This window comes from Durio zibethinus, chromosome 6 (assembly GCF_047325235.1).
Source record: "Durio zibethinus cultivar Kanyao isolate XHJ-2024 chromosome 6, ASM4732523v1, whole genome shotgun sequence".
Taxonomy (NCBI): Eukaryota; Viridiplantae; Streptophyta; class Magnoliopsida; order Malvales; family Malvaceae; genus Durio; species Durio zibethinus.
This window is the reverse complement of record NC_143167.1, coordinates 8,504,338-8,524,233: the sequence shown is the minus strand read 5'-3', so window position 1 is coordinate 8,524,233 and position 19,896 is coordinate 8,504,338. Positions and strand designations below refer to the sequence as shown.

The 19,896-nt window shown below is 28.5% G+C and overlaps 2 protein-coding genes and 1 pseudogene across 3 annotated transcripts; 1 reads left to right on the top strand and 2 right to left on the bottom strand.

Moving 5' to 3' along the window:
• Window positions 1-620: 620 nt before the first annotated feature.
• LOC111284300 (uncharacterized) lies at window positions 621-4,336 on the top strand (annotated as a pseudogene).
• Window positions 4,337-4,839: 503 nt separating this feature from the next.
• On the bottom strand, window positions 4,840-6,400 carry LOC111285833 (ubiquitin-conjugating enzyme E2 20). Its single transcript, XM_022875453.2, has 6 exons — window positions 6,044-6,400; window positions 5,832-5,859; window positions 5,491-5,718; window positions 5,319-5,382; window positions 5,174-5,233; window positions 4,840-5,076 (listed from the first exon to the last, which is right to left on the bottom strand). Exons 1-6 carry the CDS (start codon window positions 6,151-6,153, stop codon window positions 5,030-5,032), a joined length of 537 nt encoding a protein of 178 aa, XP_022731188.1. The 5' UTR covers window positions 6,154-6,400; the 3' UTR covers window positions 4,840-5,029.
• Window positions 6,401-9,686: 3,286 nt separating this feature from the next.
• Window positions 9,687-14,896, bottom strand: TTN9 (titan9). Of its 2 annotated transcripts, none has more exons than XM_022875965.2 (8): window positions 14,748-14,896; window positions 14,267-14,314; window positions 13,857-13,926; window positions 12,949-13,039; window positions 12,803-12,864; window positions 11,198-11,502; window positions 10,966-11,116; window positions 9,687-10,050 (listed from the first exon to the last, which is right to left on the bottom strand). In XM_022875965.2, exons 2-8 carry the CDS (start codon window positions 14,312-14,314, stop codon window positions 9,860-9,862), a joined length of 918 nt encoding a protein of 305 aa, XP_022731700.2. In that variant the 5' UTR covers window positions 14,748-14,896; the 3' UTR covers window positions 9,687-9,859. The 2 variants fall into 2 exon arrangements, with proteins under 2 accessions (XP_022731700.2, XP_022731701.2); XM_022875966.2 differs by lacking the exon at window positions 14,748-14,896 and adding an exon at window positions 14,430-14,550.
• Window positions 14,897-19,896: the final 5,000 nt, after the last annotated feature.

Here is a 19,896-nt window from a genome sequence, read left to right as displayed (position 1 = left end):
TAACTTTGACATTCTATTTGCTTGATAGGAAGCATCTTCTAAAACCTAGTCTATGGAGTTTATTCATTCTCTTGAGAGTAAAGAAGTTTGTCAAGAAGTGAGCTTATCTCATAGAAAAGTTTTATTATTTTGGCCCTCTTTTCTTACAGTGGGAAGAGAACTATTTATAGACACAAATTCATAATTTAATTTCATTTAAAAGGGATGGATATATAAGGAAAAGAAAAAAGATTACGAAGATTTATTTGATTCTTTTTGCTTATTCTCTTGTTTTTCAATTTTGGCATCATTATTTTTTTTTTTTTTGGATATTGTGTTCTTGGGTCTCTATTTTTACATCCTCTTTAAAATTTTGGATCTTGATTGTTCTTCTTGGGCTATCTTTTGCTTATTTGGTTTGCATTCTTTGAAATTGAGGTTGTTTAGTGGAAAATAGAAAATGAACTTCCTTTGAGAAAATGGATTTTGTTTTACTTCATTGATCTTTGATAGAAACTTACTTTGATTCAAAATATGCTATTTCTGGGTTTTATGTGGCAACTAATGTAACCCTCCTCTTCCCCACCCCGCAATGGAAAGAGTTTTCTTGTCATTTATAGCAGCTGAGAGGAAGTTTTGAAGTGTAGATTGTTTATTCCTATTTTTAAGTTAAGGAAGTTTCTAATGCTCTCCTATGCTATTCTTTTGTGCATTTCCATTAAGCTTTTGGTTATTTTATTTTCTTGCAGTTCTTTGAAGAGCTAGTCAATGGTAAAGGATTTCGGAGAGGAACATATAAGGTTAACGAATAAGCCTCTAAATAAAAAGATTACTTTCTCATATAGTGATGATGAGGACGATGATGATGAAATGGTTGATGATGAGGGAGAGGGGGAAGGGCAAGGGGAAGGGGAAGTGATTAAATCAGATACTAGTAAAGAAAATGAAGCTAGTCAAGAAAGTTTAACAAATAAAGATTTGGATCATCATAATTCAGATGATGTGTGCCATGGAAAGGTAACAGAAGAGACTAGAAATAGTAAAAAGGCTGGGGCAAACATTGAAAATCAAGCAGATAATTTAGAGGAGCCACCAGCAAAGAAACGATGCCTTGAAACAGATTCATCAAAGAGTGCAACCTATGAAAAAGAGAATATTGAGGCTGAGCTCAAAGGGCTTGGAGATAAGAGTGAGGTCAGTAAGCTACAGCTGCAAAAGTTTGTAATAATTGATTATGCAGATTAATTGGATGTCAGAAATAGGAAAAATATATTCAGAAAAGACATTTTATTAGGGTGCTAACATACCTTTTTGACCATAAGTTACGTTGGCATTTTGCATGAAATTGAAACAATGAAGCAATTATATGCTTATTGGAAAAGAAAATGAAATAAGCTAAAAGAATGCTGATACAATATTTTCTTGTGAGATTTATTTGAATTTAACATAGTCATAAGTTTTCCAAAAAAAATATATAGTATCAAAATGCAAAATACTTGATTGGAAATTTCACATATTTCTTTGAGCGCAAGATGGAAGTTGCCGAAATGTTGCTGTTCCTTCCGTATTGCATTGAGCTTCGTCAATAAAAACTAAGACATACTAATTTAGTCTATCAACCTTGGATACGGTTTATCTGAATTTTTAGTTGTCGACAAATGAGTTATTCATATTTTGTTCATCACTCTTTCTTTTCAGATTCAATTCTCATTCATAATGTTGAATTGCTCAAGCTTTCTTTGTGGCAATTCATTCTTGTTATCTCTAGTAAACAAATGGGGCGATGCATGCCATTATTGTAATTTCTTTTCCATTTTTTTTTACTTGATTCTTTTTTTCTTTGCATCCTGTTCAAACAGAGGTAGTTCCTCAACCTTGATCCTGGTTGTAATGGTGTTATCTTTGTTCAAATGAGGAAGAGAGATGGAGATCCTGGCCCCAAAGATATTGTGCAGCATATGATGACATCTGCTGCATCAAAAAGGAAGCACATGTCAAGGTTCATTATTGACTTGCATGTTATGTTAAATATACAAAGCACATGCCCATAGAAAACGGCGTGTTGGTAGTAGCAAGCTAAAATCTTACTGTTCCCGTTATTTAGGTTTATTTTAAGAGTCTTACTAGTTGAAGTGGCATGCTATGCTTCAGAAGAGGAAATTACAAGAGCAATGACACCTCTCATTGTGCAGTATTTTCCGGTAGAGACACAGAACCCTAGGAAGGTACGAAATAGATGACTCTCATCATTTTCTCGTTCTTTTTATTTTGATTTTCAAAGTTATAAAATATTTTATTTAGTGCTTCTAAGTGCTGGTTTTCCATAAAAATACAAGGACATTTATTCAGATTAAGTTAGTTTGGATTGCATAGGCTGGGAAAAGGTGCATTGAATTTGAACTTGCTTTCTGTAACGCATTATTATATTTTAAAAGTTCTTTAAGCATTTCTATTGTTTGTCTTTGGTTGATGCCATTCTGATTTCTGACTGACTTGAATCAAACTTAGATTTGAGGCAATCCAAGTGCATGACTTATACTTGACCAACACCATATAAAGCCACAACTTCTAGATTCAGCTCAAGGTGGGAGTGAGAGATGGGACATATTTTTTCTTTTTTGAGGGAAGTAACGATTTGAACCTGTCAAACCTTTTGAATATATCTGGGCAAATCAGGCTGAAGGTGTCATATAGCTGTCAAATAAGTTTTCACTACTGTGGATTTGACAGGAAATCAAAATGTTCTTAGAAATTCTAAGATTGACAACCATTGCTTTAAGTGCTCCAGAAGTGTGTGATCCATTTTAATGTTGATGGACTTCATGCTTTGTACCATTTGATTTTTAGAAGATCTTTATAAGATAGGCCTAACGTTATCCATAAGAAAAGCAGTCAATTTATTCATGACATGCCATTCAACTCACAGTTCACTTCTTTGTATAAAACTAAACTGTCTAAAATATTTGAAATGCCTTCATTTAGTATTCCAAACAGCTAGTTTGACCTGATCTTTTGATGATTTGTTCGCTGTGTATATGTGTTAATTTCATTTTTGGGTAGTGAACTAATGTTTATATTAGATTTGGCCCCACCCCCGTCAAAAAAAATCCCTTTTACATCTTTTTTCCTCTATATATTATGAAAAACATTTATAGTATGGAAGAAGGATATATATCTTAATGGTATCATATAAGGACAGCTTTGTTGTGTCAATGACCCTACATGAATAACTCTTACATCGTTTTGGTTTAATCAAATTGAAATGTATCATATATGTGCTGGGATTGTAACTTTTATTTCTGTGCAGTTTGCTTTACCGTATGAGACCCATGCGAATTATGTTATTGACAGGATGAAAATTATAAATTCCATTTCAAAGTCTTTACCTGCACCACAAAAAGTTGATCTTAGCAAATCCTGATATGAAATGGTTGAAATTGCGAAGTTGAGGACATTATCTTTTACTTCTAGAATAGAATCCGAATATTTGTGCAAATTTACTGTTATAAGATTGCATAAAACCTCTAGCGGAAAACTCTGTCCCGTCCTCCATTTCAAAATTGCTTAAAAGTTACTGACCATAAGGATATGCTTAAAGATTGATCATTTTGTGTCGTTTGACAACTGAAGTGAAATATATATATATATATATATATATATATATATAAATATATGTCCATTACTTTAAACTAGCCATGACAATGACAGTTAAAATCAAGGCCAAAACAATGGTATTTTCTTTAGAAATATTTCATTTTAAAAATTTTAAATTGGAGACTTTTTCAAAGAGGCAAAGCATTTTAAATGCTTGAATATGACGGACTTCTTTCCACTTGCTAGAGAGTATAAATTTCACTATAATAGGGGTTAAACTTGATTATTTCTTATGTTTAAGCAATTCTTGCTTGTGTTTTGTGCTTCTAGATGTTTTATTTGTTATGTTTTGAATGTAAATCCACATCTATAACTCATCAGTTCTTTAACGGACTACTCACCAACACAACTCAAGTGAGATTTAGTAGTTGAAAGGGAGAAAAGCATGGGGCTATGAGAAATGGAGCAGTGAATCTCACTTGTTGTCTTTGTTTATTGTTATTATGTGCTGAGTCCCCCTTGTTCTTTAAATGCAAATCCACCATACAGGAAAAATACATTTTCTTTTGTTTTTTTGTGTCTAGATATGCCTTCTCATAGGTAACAGTTTCTTTATATGCCTTCTCATAGTTAATAGTTCTTTCTTTTCTGAACTGAATTTTCAGACCGTCTGCTTGATTGGGGTCGTTGAGAAGTACAAGGAGTTGGCGAAATATAACCTGAGGCAACTCACATCACCAAAGCAATGATGCTGGTTGCGTTGGTGGAGATGCTGCAGCACTTGAGGCCTGTTCGCAGGCTTTCTGCTTTGTTAAAATATATTGAAGATTTGGACTGATAGGGTGAAATTGAGAGAGTCAGGAAACTAGGCTTAATAGAGTTTTGGAACACATTTTCTTCTCCATTTTTAGACGTTTATTTGGGTAGTACATGTTAACTGCTCAACTTAAATTTACTTTCCCAACTTTGGCAACTTGAATCAACAATTCAAAGTGTTCCGATAAACCAAATATTCCTTCCGTTTTATTGAAAAAGATTCACCGAAACGGGCAAGATTGTCATTCGATGATGATCAAGTTGCCCTTTGTCTCAAATTTAAATTTTGGATATCATGAATAATGATGTTAAACACTTCAAGAATTTTGAGAGTTCAGGAATTGATTGCATATTTTCTGGAGAAATTGGTCGCAATTTATTGTATGGAATAAGTGGCCTGCAAAGTGTGTAAAAAGTGCACATTCTGTGCTCAAGAAAAGAATTTTGAGAGAGAGATAGAGGAGCTTTATTTCAATCAAGTGAAACCATTCATTAATTAGGAAAAAGAATGAAGCACACACTGTAGAAAAAGAAAAAAAAAAAAAAAAAAGACAATTTTCATGTTCTCATTTCTCCAAAGGAGTTCTCAAATTATTCATTAACAGGAGTTCTAACTCCTGTTACCCTTTGATTTCTCAAATTATGCATTAGGAGGCTTGTACAACTTCTCAACCATCTTCCTGTATTCTGCAAAAGACAAAAAAAATAAAAATTCAGACAATTTTCAACACAAAGAAAGATCTGCTGCTAAATATCAAGTGAAGCTATTCAAACTAGAAGATACCTTCTTGATTGCTCCAAAGTTGTGCTGCTTGGGTGTTTAAAGGTGAGCTAATGTTTGGTTCTGCATATCAGAGTACCATAGAATAAATGGGGCTTCTCGTTGTAGCTTGTGTTTTAAAAATGGGAAAAGAGAGAAAGAAAAATACCTCCAAGCAGACTCTGGATAGATATCAGTATGGTTCTTACATCATAAGCAGATGACCATTTATCCTACACAACAAATAATGCATCAAAGTAGGATTATAAATCATGTCCAAAGACAGACAACTTGAGATCCTTTTTTCACAAAATTTTGGACAGTAGAAGAAAGATTTGTACCTGAAGAATGTCCAAGCAAATGTTGCCATAGACATCAACATTGGGATGAAAGCAGGCAGTCTCAAATTTAACCTTTGGGGGCTTAAAAGGGTAATCATTCGGGAATGCCAGAGATAGCCTGTATTCTGTTCCTTCAAATACAGTATCTTTGCTTCCTGTAATTGTTCCTTTCCAGCAAAATATGTTGTCCTCTTCAGGGAATGCTGATATTCCAGAATCTCCACTCATCTATCATTAACAAATTCAAACATGATATTTAGAAAACCTATAGGACAATACCCTCAGTCACTTAAAACAAAAATGTACTAAAAGATTCAAGGCAGCAGAGTTCCTGTTCTTACCATCAAAGCCATCAATTCAGATTGCAACCTGTTGACCACAAAAAAATAAAAAGAGAGGGAGATTTAGAAATTCACACAGAAAAAGAGATGGGTAAAAATCAACATATAACTTTACATTCCACCTGGTTAAGAAACAAAATCCAATGTAAACAAAGGTAACAAAAACCCAAAAAAGAAGATGCAGAGGCAATAAAAGAGAGAAAAGTAAAAACCTTTTAAGAACAGATTGAGAATCAGCAGTCTTAGCAGTGGGGGCTGGCTGTTTCGTTCCAGTACTAGTGGCCACTGGTGTGTTTCCTTGGTACCCATTAACGGTTGCCATTTCCTTCTTTTTCTTACTGTTGATTCAGCAGCCAAAATATATATATATATATATATATACGCAACAAAATCCAGCAAACGAGAAAATAAAGGAAAATTTTGAAGCACCCAAATCAAAGGAGGAAAAGGATATAAGAAGAAGAGAAACAAAAATGAGTTTTTCTCTTCTTTGTAGACACAGTTTTTGAGAGAGAGAGATTGAGTGATACGAGAGGAGAGCGTTTGAGGGAGGGCTTTGATTTTAAAACGTTGGTGAGGGAAGAGTGAAACGATGCCGGTTGTTAAGGTTTATGGAATTCAAAAAAGGGGTTTCTTTTTTTTTTTTTTTACCGTTGCAAGGTCGGCGTCTGCGATGCATTGGATTCAAACCTGCCTTTGGTAATCTCTAACGGCTAGTTCGTATTTCTCGGTTGTTTTCCTTTTCTGCCCCTCTATTTCTTTTTCCTCCCTCCTTTTGTTGGTTCCCATCAAATAATGATGCTAATAAATGGCAAAGAAAAATAGAAAAATCCCATAAATTTGATAGAAATTATAGTTGGGAAACATCCTCTCATTCTTGTGAAGTTTGATAAGAAAACATTTTAGAGTTAAAAGGGAATGAAGATTTTTATTATTATTATTATTATTATGTGTATTTTTAATTTTAAATATTTATTGAAAATGGAGATAAAAAAATCTATATGTGTGTCTTTGATCATTCAATTTTTATATATTAAAATATATTAATAAATATTAATAAATAAAGTTAGGTGGCTCCTTTAATAATATTATAAAATTTCAAAAAATAACAGAAATTAAAAAATGAAGAAAATAGTTATGAAAAGGAATAATTTTGAAAATAAATAGAGTAATAAGTAATGAGTAATGAGATAACAAAGTAAATTTTAAAATAATAATGAATGATAGTAATTTTTTAAAAGAAAATCCTTTATTTTCTTCTTTTTTTAAATATATATATATATAATCTATAGTTAAATAGTTGATAGGTTTGAAAATTTTAAAAATATATATATAATACTCCCTGCATAGCACAAATAACCTACATCTAATACATAATCTCAATGGATTAAATATTAGGCTTAAATATTTCTTTTTTTTCTTTTTTTTTAATCTTGCTATATCTTATCATGATATTTCATGCATTGAACAAAAAAATTATTTCATTACTTTGAAAAATATAATTAAATATATGTAAAAACCAATGAAAAAAATAATGGAAAATAGTGTTAGATGTGTTCATTGAGTTAGTGAGAGAGAACTTAGATATGGTATCAATATTTTATATATTTGACTAAATTCAATCCAATTTTTTGAGTTTTAAATTTTATATAAATTCAAATAAATTATTAAATATTATAGTTCGAGGTCGCTCAAATAATTTTTTTAAGAAAATAAAAATAAAACATGATACTTTCTTATTTAATCTTAAATATTTTTGTTTTCTCTTTTATTAAATTTAAAAATATGAATAATTTAATATATTTTTCAATGTTTACACTATACCATTATATATTTTTGATATAATATACATATAATAGTCGAGAGGAATTTATTTACAGTAGTGTAAGTTTTATATTCCTTTTTTATCATTGAATTAAAATAATTAAGATTAAAAATATTATTTTGATATAAATTAATTATTAATTTATATTTAATCCAAAGGTTAAAACAGTTATACTAATATAAATAAATTCTTACTTTAAAATTAAATAATTATATAAATTAAAAAAAAAAAAAAAGTCAAGCCGAACTCCAACCTTAAACGTCGGAGTCAAGGTCCAGTCAATTTTTTAAATGGACCTCTATTTTTTTTTTTTGTCTATAACCATAATATTTTTATTAAATCTGACCATTCATATTTTTATATTGTATTTTATGTGACACATATAATGATATAAATTATAAAAATATAAATATAATATAAATTATAAAAATTATTTAAATTTTAAATACGAACATAACACGTTTAATATACGTATTACATATAATATATTTAATATACGTGATACTATAAATATATGTATAATTAATTCATTTAAATACAATATGAATAAATATGACTAACATGAATAACATAAATATACATGAATAGACACGATTAACATAAATAATACGAATGTATATGAATAGATACAACTAATACGGATATATATAAATAAACATAACGAATACAAATATATATAAAAATAAAATAATAAATAATTATAAACTATTCATTATTTATAACTTAATAAATTTGACATATTAATAATATAAAAAAAACTTATTTATTAAAAAAATAAAAAATTTAATACTCATTTAATATGTATTATATATATATATTAATTTTAATTTATATTACATAACTATATTAATTTTTTATATCAAATTCAAAATAATAAATTATTAAAAATTAAAGAATAAAATAATAATATATAGGATGAATATTAATATTTATATTGTATTTATATTATTAATATAAAAATAATTTTATAATAATTATTAAATGAATATCATAATTAAATATTTAAAATAATTTTTATATGATATTAAGTAATTAATTAAGTATCGTAATTTAAAAAATTAAAATAATTTTTATATATTTATATTAAATTAAAATAAATATAAAAAAATATGTTAAACATATTAAATATATATTCATATGATAAAATTAAATTAAATATATTAATCATGCGTATCATGTATTTAGATAAATAAATACATATATATCACAAATTATATCGTGTCAAAATTTATATCGATACAAATAAATATAAAATGTATTTTTAAAAAAATATATAATTTTTTTATATTATTTTTATTTCATGTGATATAGGACAGGCACGAGCTACGGTATCCTCCAAAATTTATTTTTACACCATTGTTGTAAGCAATTGGGCTCACCAAACATAACACTCACCCCGCTCGCCTTTACCAGATCAATATGGCCCTTTTTAGAGCCTAAGTTGATTTGGCCTCAGCCTTTAGACAAATCGAATCAGTATTCTTACCTCTTTTATTTATTGAGTAATTAAATTTGTACAAATCAGTATTCTTACCTCTTTTATTTATTGATTATTAAATTTGTTAAAATAAACACTTATCAAATGCTTAATAAAAAATAAATGTTACCACAAAGTATCAGTAATATTTTTCATACTAAGCAAAAAATTTTTTTTTGGTTTTCATAATTGTAGATAACCCGAATACATTTCTAGTTTTATTAAATCTTTTGTTCGACACATTAGCTGCTGTTAATTTAATGTACAAATCAATAGCTAAAAACAACTTTGTATATTTAATCATTGCAAATTTTTAAATATCAAATAAAAGATTTTGTTGAATAAATGTGTAATTATTGTGCCTTTTTCCTTTTACAAAAACAATGCCTACATTCAAATTGCTATACCAATTATTTTTAGTGGTTTTCAAAATCATGGTTTTTCAATTACAACGTTCATGCAATTTTCGATCATAATTACAATCCCAAATTAGGTACTGGCACTGCAAGGCTCACCACACAAGGAAAAATCAATTTAGTTACCACTTACCATTGTGCAGGAAATAATGCTTGTTATCACCAATGATATACACACCTATTTCACATATATATGCTCACAGAAAAATTAAAAAAAAAAAAAAAAAAAGTCGAGGGAGGCGAAGAGAGAAGGGAGTACAGTTAACATCACTACTGTCAATTGACAAAGCCAATAGGGAAAGAGAAATGCTTAGCAGTGGAATTTGATTACCCGAGCTACCCTCTCAAAGAAAATAGGGCACATGTTCGTGCTGAACATAATGACATCCCTCATCCACTCCGGCGCCACTCTCTCAAATGTCCCTAATGATGATACACGGTACAGCAACTCTGATTCCTCCCCAGCTGCTCTGTTTATCCATGTTAGGCTGAATGAGTAACCTGTTTTATGTACCCAGAATCAAGAATGAATTAGTCTCACGGAGGCAGGAACCGATCATTCTTGAATAGCCATCAGAAAGAACACACGTTGGTCCTAATTTCTAGACTATAGGTCTAGGTAATTTGCTTAGCAGGTATAGCCAACAAACTTTTGAGTGAAAACAGAACAAATGTTCGTCTGGTCTGAGACACAAAATCCATTCAAACTGGAGAAAGCCTCCCCCTTCTTTTTATCAGTAGAAAGAAAAAAAAAAAGAAATTGAGACGCAAAAAAGGTGTAATTTTACTTCTTACAAGTACACAACCATCAGATAACCTCAAAGCAAAACATCAACGAGACAAATTGGGCCAAGATTTGTCTCAGCCTATTTCACAGAAGACTTGCAAGATATAGCCCTGATGTCCACGCTACATTGTCTTCTCACACTTACTCATCTATCATACTTATTATTTACATAAAATATTAAAGATAAAAAATGCAAAGCATTAACTAATCATGGTGGATCTCCATTAAGTATAAAACAGCAGATTTATGATATCCTATTTTTTAAGTTATGACCTCATTTTCAGAAATCCAATCATTTATGTGAACCAGATATTATTTCTGCAAACGCTATATATTAATGGTGCATGTCTTAATGAAGTTTATTTAGATTTATGATATTAATGACTGTTATGTTTATTTAGATTGTTTGTGATCTTTCGAGAATTTTCTTTATTCTTAATAAAATATTTTCATGTCGTAATGAAGTTACAGCACACTACAGATACCACTCAAGCAATAGAAAACCAAGGTGCATAAACATGCTTCAATAAAATGCCAATTTATGGGAAAAATACCTACAACTAAGTCACAGAAGATGGAAATACTCGAAATTTAATGAACTGAGTATTATGCTTAAGTTAAGGAATTACCACTTGATTGATGCAGAGCTGAAATGCACAGTCCTTCGGTTTTATTAACAGCGGATATTTTCATGCCCACTAAGCACTCAATAAGAGCTTGAAACAGACAGTTATCACTAGCAGGGGCATTGGCACCTAGACTGCCTTTACAGCATTCTGGCTGCATTGTCACACAAAATAATCAGCACAGAAGTAGAAACTGACAGTTTTTGAATAACAAGATGTTCAAGTGAGGACATACTAGCTGAACATGCATAAGAACCTCACGAGATGAAGCATTCCCAGATAAGTCTTCTGCCAATGCACTCAATGTGGTAACATTGCAGTTAGCTGAACCAGGAGTGCTCATACTGTCTTCTGTCTCAGTGGCAGATTTCCTGCTACGCTTTCTCGGCATCATTTGAGTGGGGCTACCAAAAACCTTTTCTGATGCAACTTGTGCACTTCCAGGAGAGATTATTGGTATATTATCTCTTTTGCCACCCTTCACATGTCCTTCTTGATGCAGATTTTGCAGCCTGTTAACTTCTTCAGAAAGTGCTTTATCTACCATAAATTTTAGCATTCAGTAAATAAAGAGCTAAAGAAATGCTTGATAACTTGACTAGAAAGTTAGAAGATCTAACAAAGGCAAATCATTAGTAGTCCAGTGCAAAAATCACTTCAATCTTGCCATTGACTAAAGGTGGCTAAGGATGGATTTTATACTGTATAACTAAAGGACATATAGACATTAATAAGAAAAGCTTCCAATTAGATCCCCTTCTTTTTTTTCAAAAGGAACAGTTTCAATCAAATTTTTTTCAGCCTATAATTGCCAGGTTTCTGAATATTCCTTTTGTTATTTACAAGCTTTATGTAAATTATTACGATGCCTTTGCTAGCACGATGTGATCTACAAGACAAGGGGGTATGCATGACAAAAAAGGAGGCTTCTGGTTCAAATTTTCAGTAAACTCTGCTTATAGTAGCTCAACATAAATAAGTTTACTTTATCCATAAAATAAAAGCAAGTTTATTCTTTTATCACATACCCATTATATATTTGAACTTGCCACATAAAGAAAGGCAGTTAAACCAAAAATAAAACTAGTAAGCAGTTGATATAATGCAAATCGATCCACAGTTTGCAGTGCTGTCATCATCAGAACACTAGAGATTACACCCAACTCAAGGCGCAATTAAAACCTTAACTCATTAAAGGAATCCTATGTGTAAGACCAAATTCCCTCACCTACCATTCCTTTCACCTTTAATGGGTTAAAAATCCTCATTTTCTCATTGCCCTTTAGCAATTTTTTTCTTTCCGAAACTACTGCCATGTCTCCAAAGGCACCATAATTCTGATACTTGAATTTCTTTCAATTCACAATTAATTATTTGTTAAACGACATTTGAACATTACCCATGGAAGAATTGACACAAATGTTTCTTGTCCCATGAATCATGTATGGGTGCGAGCCTCAACAAACAGAACAGAGAAACAATACAAGACCTAACTACCTACTTCAAGGTTAATGATGGACCTCATTTATTTTCTATTCGGACAAGAACTTGAGCATAGAAATCCTTCTTAAACCAAAAAACGAAGTTTTCTGTTCTGTAGTTATTTAAACTGATATGAAATATTATTTATTTTCTTATTCTTACCCAGAATACCTAATACCCTCAGCATCAATTTATGCCAGTTTTCTTGCAATAGCATAATTCAGTTCCTATATTCAACAAAGATGAAGCAAGAAAAAGGCCAAGAAAGTCAAGGGTGTTAAAGCCATAACACATATATATTCTAAAATGGAAGATAGGGATATAAACAACAATCATCAAATAATCAATCATTTCTTACTCTTCTGATTCTCTTCAATCAAAAGCTTTTGATAGTCTGCACATTGCTTGTCCTTGCTGGATCTGCAACATACATGCACTTTAAAATTCAAGAAAGAAGAAAATGACAACATGTAAAGTCCAAAAGAGAAAATTAAAATTACTTACATTACGGAGGCCACTTCACTTCTCAGCTCATTAACTTCTGCATGCAACTTGTTATTTTCACTCTTCAAGTGCTGTATCAACTCCTCTGCCACTGCAACAACAGAAAGCAAACAACTAAGCATTTTAAGAGGGATCCTAAATGATTGTTCAAGTTTCATTGAACTACTAATGAAACTAATAGATAATTTGTCAAAGTAATGAAGATAGAACTTCTGTTCAAGTTTGGTTCATTTAATTAGTAACAAGCTGAAACAAGCATTTTACAGAACCAAACTCAAGCTAGGCAAGCAGTTTGGTTCATCCTACAGCATTCACATTCATGATTATAACTTATATAACAATCAACCCATTTCTTCAATAGACAAGACTGAAATGTCATGTGTTCTTCAGCTCTAGAGCTTCGAACTTAAATATTGGTTCAACAATCAGAACAAGCTAATGTAGAAATCTAGTGTAGCTAGTTTCTACCATCACCAACAAAAAAAATTTCGAGACACTAAAGCCACAATTAGACAGCCACACATGAGGAGGATTGACTAGAAACCCAATACTATCCTGTTTCTATTTTAAAGCTTTTCATCAGACTGTACTACAATCTTATTACAACTATTGATAAAAATGTTAGTAAAATGTGAAACTATCAGTTATGAGATCAGTCAAACCATTAAACTATATTTTAACTTCCATTTCATTAGGAAGGTAAAAAATAAGAACTTATCTTTAATATAAGAACCAAAATCAAGGGATAGATCTATTTCGTTACATTTCTATGATATATGCTAGATATAACATGTCTAGATAAGCATGGAAGAGAGGAAAAAAACTAAGATAAGACTTTGAGATTCACATAAATTATGAAGATGGAGATAAAAATAAAAATAGTAACTAGAAAATTAAGATATACTTACCAGCCACATAACTTAAGAATTTCTCTTCTTGATCTCTATTTATTTCATCCATTTCAGATAGTTTTCTCTTCTGAAAAAGAAATGAAAATAAAAATCCTATCATGTGAGTAAAGATAAAGCCGCATTTGCTTATGGAACAGATGGAAAAAAATTTTGAAATTTCCACTTTAACGAAACTAAGATAAAATTGTATAAACCTTCACCTTGTTGCTGAATTGTCACTCCATACAAATACTAAATGAAAAAAAAAAAAAAGGAAATTTTTAACCATTTTCGTTCTATTCTTCGGCTTTATTGGCAACCAAACTTAAAACGAAAGATATAGTATGACAGACGTATAAAGAATGAAAAGATTGAAAATCTATAAATATCGTTAAAAAGAAATTTTAGGGAAAAAATAGATGTGAGACCTTGAGCTTGTCATATTTATCGTAAAGTTTTGCATATAAAGGCTCCATCTGCAAAACAAATAAAAATAAGAAAAAAAAAGGTTAATTCGTATACATATAGATTGTAGAATTATGGAAATTTAATTAAGAAATTACTCACTAAAATTAATAATTTTGGAATCACCTCTTAAGTTCTTAAAGAAACCCTAGCTCTCGTGTTGAAAATCGATGAACACGAGAAAACGAAATGGTAAAAAGAGGAATCAAAACAAAACGAAGAACGAAGTTAAAAAAGACAATAAAAAAAAAGCTCTTCCTTTTCTTTTCTTTGTGTTTCCTTTGCTCTCTAAGCAGCCAATCAGAAATTATCGAGAAACGAGAAAGTAAAAGGAGAAATTGGAACTTGATAATTCAGGGATTAAATGATAATAACGACAATAATGATAATATAGCAAGGTTAAGTAAGATTTAAAAGAGGAAAAGAGAATTTGTTTATTTTTACCTCTGTTTGGTAGCTAGAAACCGCGGGAAAATGGAATTTCAAAAATCCAGGAAACTCAGCTCTTCTCTCTCTCTCTCTCTCTCTCTCTCTCTCTCTCTCTCTTGGTTTGCTTGACTTTCTGAAGAGTGAAGAAGCAGCGTCAAAAGTGAAAACCATGGGAAATTTGAATATTTAACTTTTCTTTATTTAAGAAAACAGAAACGCTGTCGTTTAATGCTGTCGCACTATTCCCTACTTACACGGCTGGACTGAGCCTGTGTTGGCTCGGGCTTGGCCTGATGACAGCTAGCTCAGGCCCCCCCATAAATTTAAATATTTAATTTTTTTATACTTTCAATTAAATTTAAATAAAATATGCAATAAACTCATCTGAACCATTTTTGTTCATTGTCGTTAAGTGAAAAGTTGTATTTTAAAATTATCAGGAAAAATGTTTTTGTTGAAGATTCCATAGCTTGGCCTATCTGTTTTGGTTTCGTTCGCCGGCAGATTTGGAAACCAAGGAACAAATGTGCTTTTGTAAGGTATTTTCTGTGGGATCAATTTTTTTTTTATTAATAATAATGTCAAATTTATTTTAATTGAATTATTTCTTGTTCTTTATTATATTAAATAAATTCCCAAACGGCAACCCTTTGTCTACTTATCTATTGACAACAAGCTTTTTAGTAAGAGTTGATGATCCAAATTTGATGTTAAGGCTTCAAGTTACTCCAAATGTACTTGCACTTTTTCTTCAATATTATAGGCATTAAGTCATTTTGTTGGGTAATTAATTATAAGGATGTGAAATGCACAAACATCCCCTTAGGACATCCAAAACCAAATGAATATCTTCAATATTGTAAGACCCAAAATTGATGGCACTTATATTCCTACAAATTTTAATTTGTCAACCTTACCCTTTTATTATATGATGTCAAGCATCTATAATACGTACCCCATTAATTAATATTAAAAGACATGGACCGTGTTTGGACCACTTGGTTACCCACCTAAATAAACTTTGGGAGTACCCTAATCTAAAGATGTCGAAAATGACCTCTTTTTTTTCTTTTTTTTACTTCATTTTCCTCCCTTTCTGTCGATTTTAAGAGATCATTAAACATGAATCTCAAAAGGTCAATAACATTTAAAAATCATCATGAAAAAAAATTTAGGTCAAATTTTTTAACTAAAAATGATTAAATCAAAATTGAAAATCTAAACGGATAATTCAATATAACTCTCTTTAAATGAAACATATATATTTATAAATATTTTAACAGACATTAAATTGATAAAATATTTAATTATAAATTATGATATGTTTTATCAGATAAATGAATTATGAAATGATATGTAAATTTGCCTAATTGAATTATGATATCATATTATATTTTTTATTTGAAAACATATGAAAGCATTATGATATGTTTTAATTGTTCATTAATTGACAATCAAATTTTGTGTATAAATAATATTTTGAGTTAACTTTCCAAATATTTGTGATCAATTGATAACCATTGAAGTTCATCAATTTATCGCCTTTGATTTATTTTATTTTATTTTAACATTCAATTAATCATTTTTAATTAAAATTGCATCTAACAAACCCTACTTTTTACTCATAAAATAATTTTGATAAAATTAACGCTCAAATCCATCTAAACAGTAATCATATATCATTAATAAATTTAAACAATAAAAATGCTTTATTTTTGGTGGATTAAATAGCTTACTTATACTTATTTATTTTTGCATTTAAAATTTAATTTCATTAATAAAATTAAGAGTTTAATATTTTATTAACATATTATCATTGATAATTTTATATTGTTCACCTTTTTTCCTACTATATAAATTGTTTATTTATATACATGCATGGCATCAACATCATTAAACTATTTAAAATTAATAAGTCTTGCTAATTTCAAATTAAGTGATAAAAAGCCAAGTGAAAAAATTTTCCATTATAATATTTAATATTTTTATGTACGAATCTCCATTTTTTTTTCTCGTTTAATAGTATTAGTTTGTCCTTCTGACTTGTTCAAGTCCTCAAATTGAGCATAACTTGTTTAAAATAAAGACGAGGCAAAGATGACAATTCCATTTGTACAAATCTTTTTCCATTTGCCATTTGGAATAAAGATTCTTCTTATAAATTTCTATGATTAAAATATCATTAACGACAATTCGCTTGTAACCAATTTGAGTCCTTTCTTCGTTTTCCCTTGTTCTATAAGCTCTCTCTCTCTCTCTCTCTCTCTCTCTCTTTAATTTAGAGAAATTAAAAAAATATATAAACAAAATATTTTAAAGAAACAATAAAATTTTATTTCATTTCGCTTTACATTTATTATATCAAATCACTAAACACCCATAATAAAAACGAAAATAACAATTTTTGAATATTAATTTATGCAAAAATAATGTCAAAATATCTATACTTTTATTTATGAAAGAATGAGAAAAAAATGTTTCAGAATTTCAATTTTTAAATCTGTTTAACAACTTTAAATGAACATTTTCAATATTTATTTATAGAAATTAAATTTTAAGATTATGATTTTTTAATTATGTTATTTTAATAAAAAATTATACTTTTAATCAAAAAAATACATTTTTGAATAATTAAAATTATGTTAGTTCATTTTAATTATTACTATTTCATTTAAACAGAAATTATTTTTCATATTTTTAAAAATTATAATTTTTTAACTAGAGCAGTTGACAACCTTTTAAAGGCTACGACTGTCTTTGTGTAATTTCATTTCAATACATTCCATGAAACAAGACAATTGATTGTTACCTTAAAGCAGTTGGCCTCAGTCGACTGATCTTGATAAAATAATCAGTTGCTCTTATGGTAAGTATTTTTGCATTGATTCTTTAAATTTAAAATTAATCTTATTAATCATAAAACATTATTTTAGGTTATTAAATAACTTACTTATGATAAACTTAATCAAATTATTTTCTTATTTTGAAAATGTTTATAACAAATTCTTTAATTTAGCACATGTGGAATAACAATTTCATTTGGCAGGAAAGATATAAAGATGTAAAAATATTAATTTAATAATTATTTTTTTACTTTGTAATTTAATCATTTGATTAAAAATTTTTTTGTGTTCCTTGCGTAACAAAATTTCAATATTTTCATATATATATATATATATATAACAATTATATCAAAAAGTAAGTATGCATTCTGTCAAATCTATGTAGAAACTTGAAGAGAACGCCATGCAATGTGTTCCATGATACTCCTAAGTCCTAATTTACCATCAAACTTTTGACTTTTAAAAAATTTCTTAATTGAATATGAAAAAAGTAAATTTATTAACAAGTAATTAATTTAATTGATTAAAATTTATATTTTTTGATGAAAAAATTTTAGGTTTGAATATTGATAATGATCATTTATTGAGATTATTTTAAATGTATTATTTATAATTATTTATTTTAAATTATTAAATATAATATATTTTATTTTAATATAAAAAATTAAATAATTTACTTATATTAAATTTTTTTTAGTATAAAAAAAAAAAAGGTGAATTTGTGATGCTCCCACATTTTATTCTCGGGACCTATCAAAATCTTTCAAGCAAAAAACAGGTTTATTTTGCTGTCTCCTTCGGAAGGTGAAGTTTCAAACCTACCCTTTAATTGTCTTAAATGACTTATAACTGTAACTGACTTTTTTTAGACCACGGTCCCCACTGACCCCACTGTCTTGCATGCACAACTATACACTTTTTTTTATTAAAAAAATCCCAAATTTTTAATTAGATAATTATGTAGTATTAGAATATAAAAATTATTTTAATTAGATATATAATTATTTTTTTAAAAAATAATATTTAATAATTTTAAATTTTAATATATTTGTATGATTATTTTTGACAAATAATAATTAACAATTTTAAATTTTAAATTACAATATTTGTAAATTTTTATTAAAAAAATGTAAAAATTATAATTTAATGTGAGAGCTAAGAAAGGGTTCCACATGGCCTAGCTGGACAAAGTCAGAGAGCTGTAATCTCAATGGTTGTCATCAAAACTGACAAACATAAAAAAAAAAAAACCCACCCTCATAATTAATAATGGATTATAGAAATGAAATTTATAATTATCTAATATTTTTATGGGGTTAATTGCTGCAATCAAACTCAAGTGTTCCTGAAAATTATATAATAGTGGTATTTAAAAAAGGAAGGTTTTGTTAACAATGTTTTATTAATACATATGTTGGGTAGAATTTAGTTGGCTTATATTTTATCCATTAAAAATATGAAGAAAAGGGCAAAAAAGATTCCTTCTCCTTCCTTTGCAAAATATTTTTATTTAAAGTAAATGAAGCTTTTGAAATTACCAACTTGAAAAAAATAAAATTAATATGACAACCATATCATCAAATCTATAAAAATTAAAATACTTTACTTATAAATGGTATTCCAGAATATAAGCAAATGTCTTCAAGTTCATACAAATAAAAGAGAAAATATTAATAAGTAATTAATTTAATCGATTAAACTTTATTTTTTTCGACGAAAAAATTTTAGATTTGAGTCTTATCAATAGTTACTTATTGGAGTTATCTCAAATGTGTGACTTGTAATCATTTATCTTAAACTGTTTTGTATGATATATTTTATCTTGATTTAAAAGACTGAATAATTTATTTATCTCTATATTTTTTTTATAAAAAAAAAAAGAAAATGTCTTAAAAAGAATTTATATACTAATGTTATTTAAGATTATTTTTATTATATTAAAATGACCATACAAATTTAAAATTTTATTTAATTAATTTATATAATTATTTAAAAAAATATTTAAAAAATTTCTAATTTAAATATCAACATCTAACATTTTTTTTATTCTCAAATTACAACCGTTTTTGAAAAAAAATCATAAACTAAAAGAATTATATTCATATTTCACTTGGAGTTTATAAATATATTTTTTTTAGAATATTAATTAATAAAAAAAATTAATACAAATTTAATCCAATTAACTCTTATCATGTCTAACAAATTTAAAATTTACATCTAAAACCCATGACCTTTTATTTTTTCAGCCTCATTTATATTAAAAAAAACTTTGATTTGCTAAAAGATTGTATGTAATTAAGTTATAGAAAAACAATGAGCGT

Excerpts from the sequence above, each read along its gene's own strand:
- LOC111285833 (XM_022875453.2), bottom strand. The coding sequence starts at position 6,153 with ATGGCAACCGTTAATGGGTACCAAGGAAACACACCAGTGGCCACTAGT. Across the intron at positions 5,383-5,490 it reads TTTGCTTGGACATTCTTCAG|GATAAATGGTCATCTGCTTA; the intron begins GTACAAATCTTT and ends TTTGTTGTGTAG. Across the intron at positions 5,077-5,173 it reads ACTTTGGAGCAATCAAGAAG|AATACAGGAAGATGGTTGAG; the intron begins GTATCTTCTAGT and ends TGTCTTTTGCAG.
- TTN9 (XM_022875965.2), bottom strand. The coding sequence starts at position 14,314 with ATGGAGCCTTTATATGCAAAACTTTACGATAAATATGACAAGCTCAAG. Across the intron at positions 13,040-13,856 it reads ATTCTTAAGTTATGTGGCTG|TGGCAGAGGAGTTGATACAG; the intron begins GTAAGTATATCT and ends CTGTTGTTGCAG. Across the intron at positions 10,051-10,965 it reads AGCTCTGCATCAATCAAGTG|GTTACTCATTCAGCCTAACA; the intron begins GTAATTCCTTAA and ends TACATAAAACAG.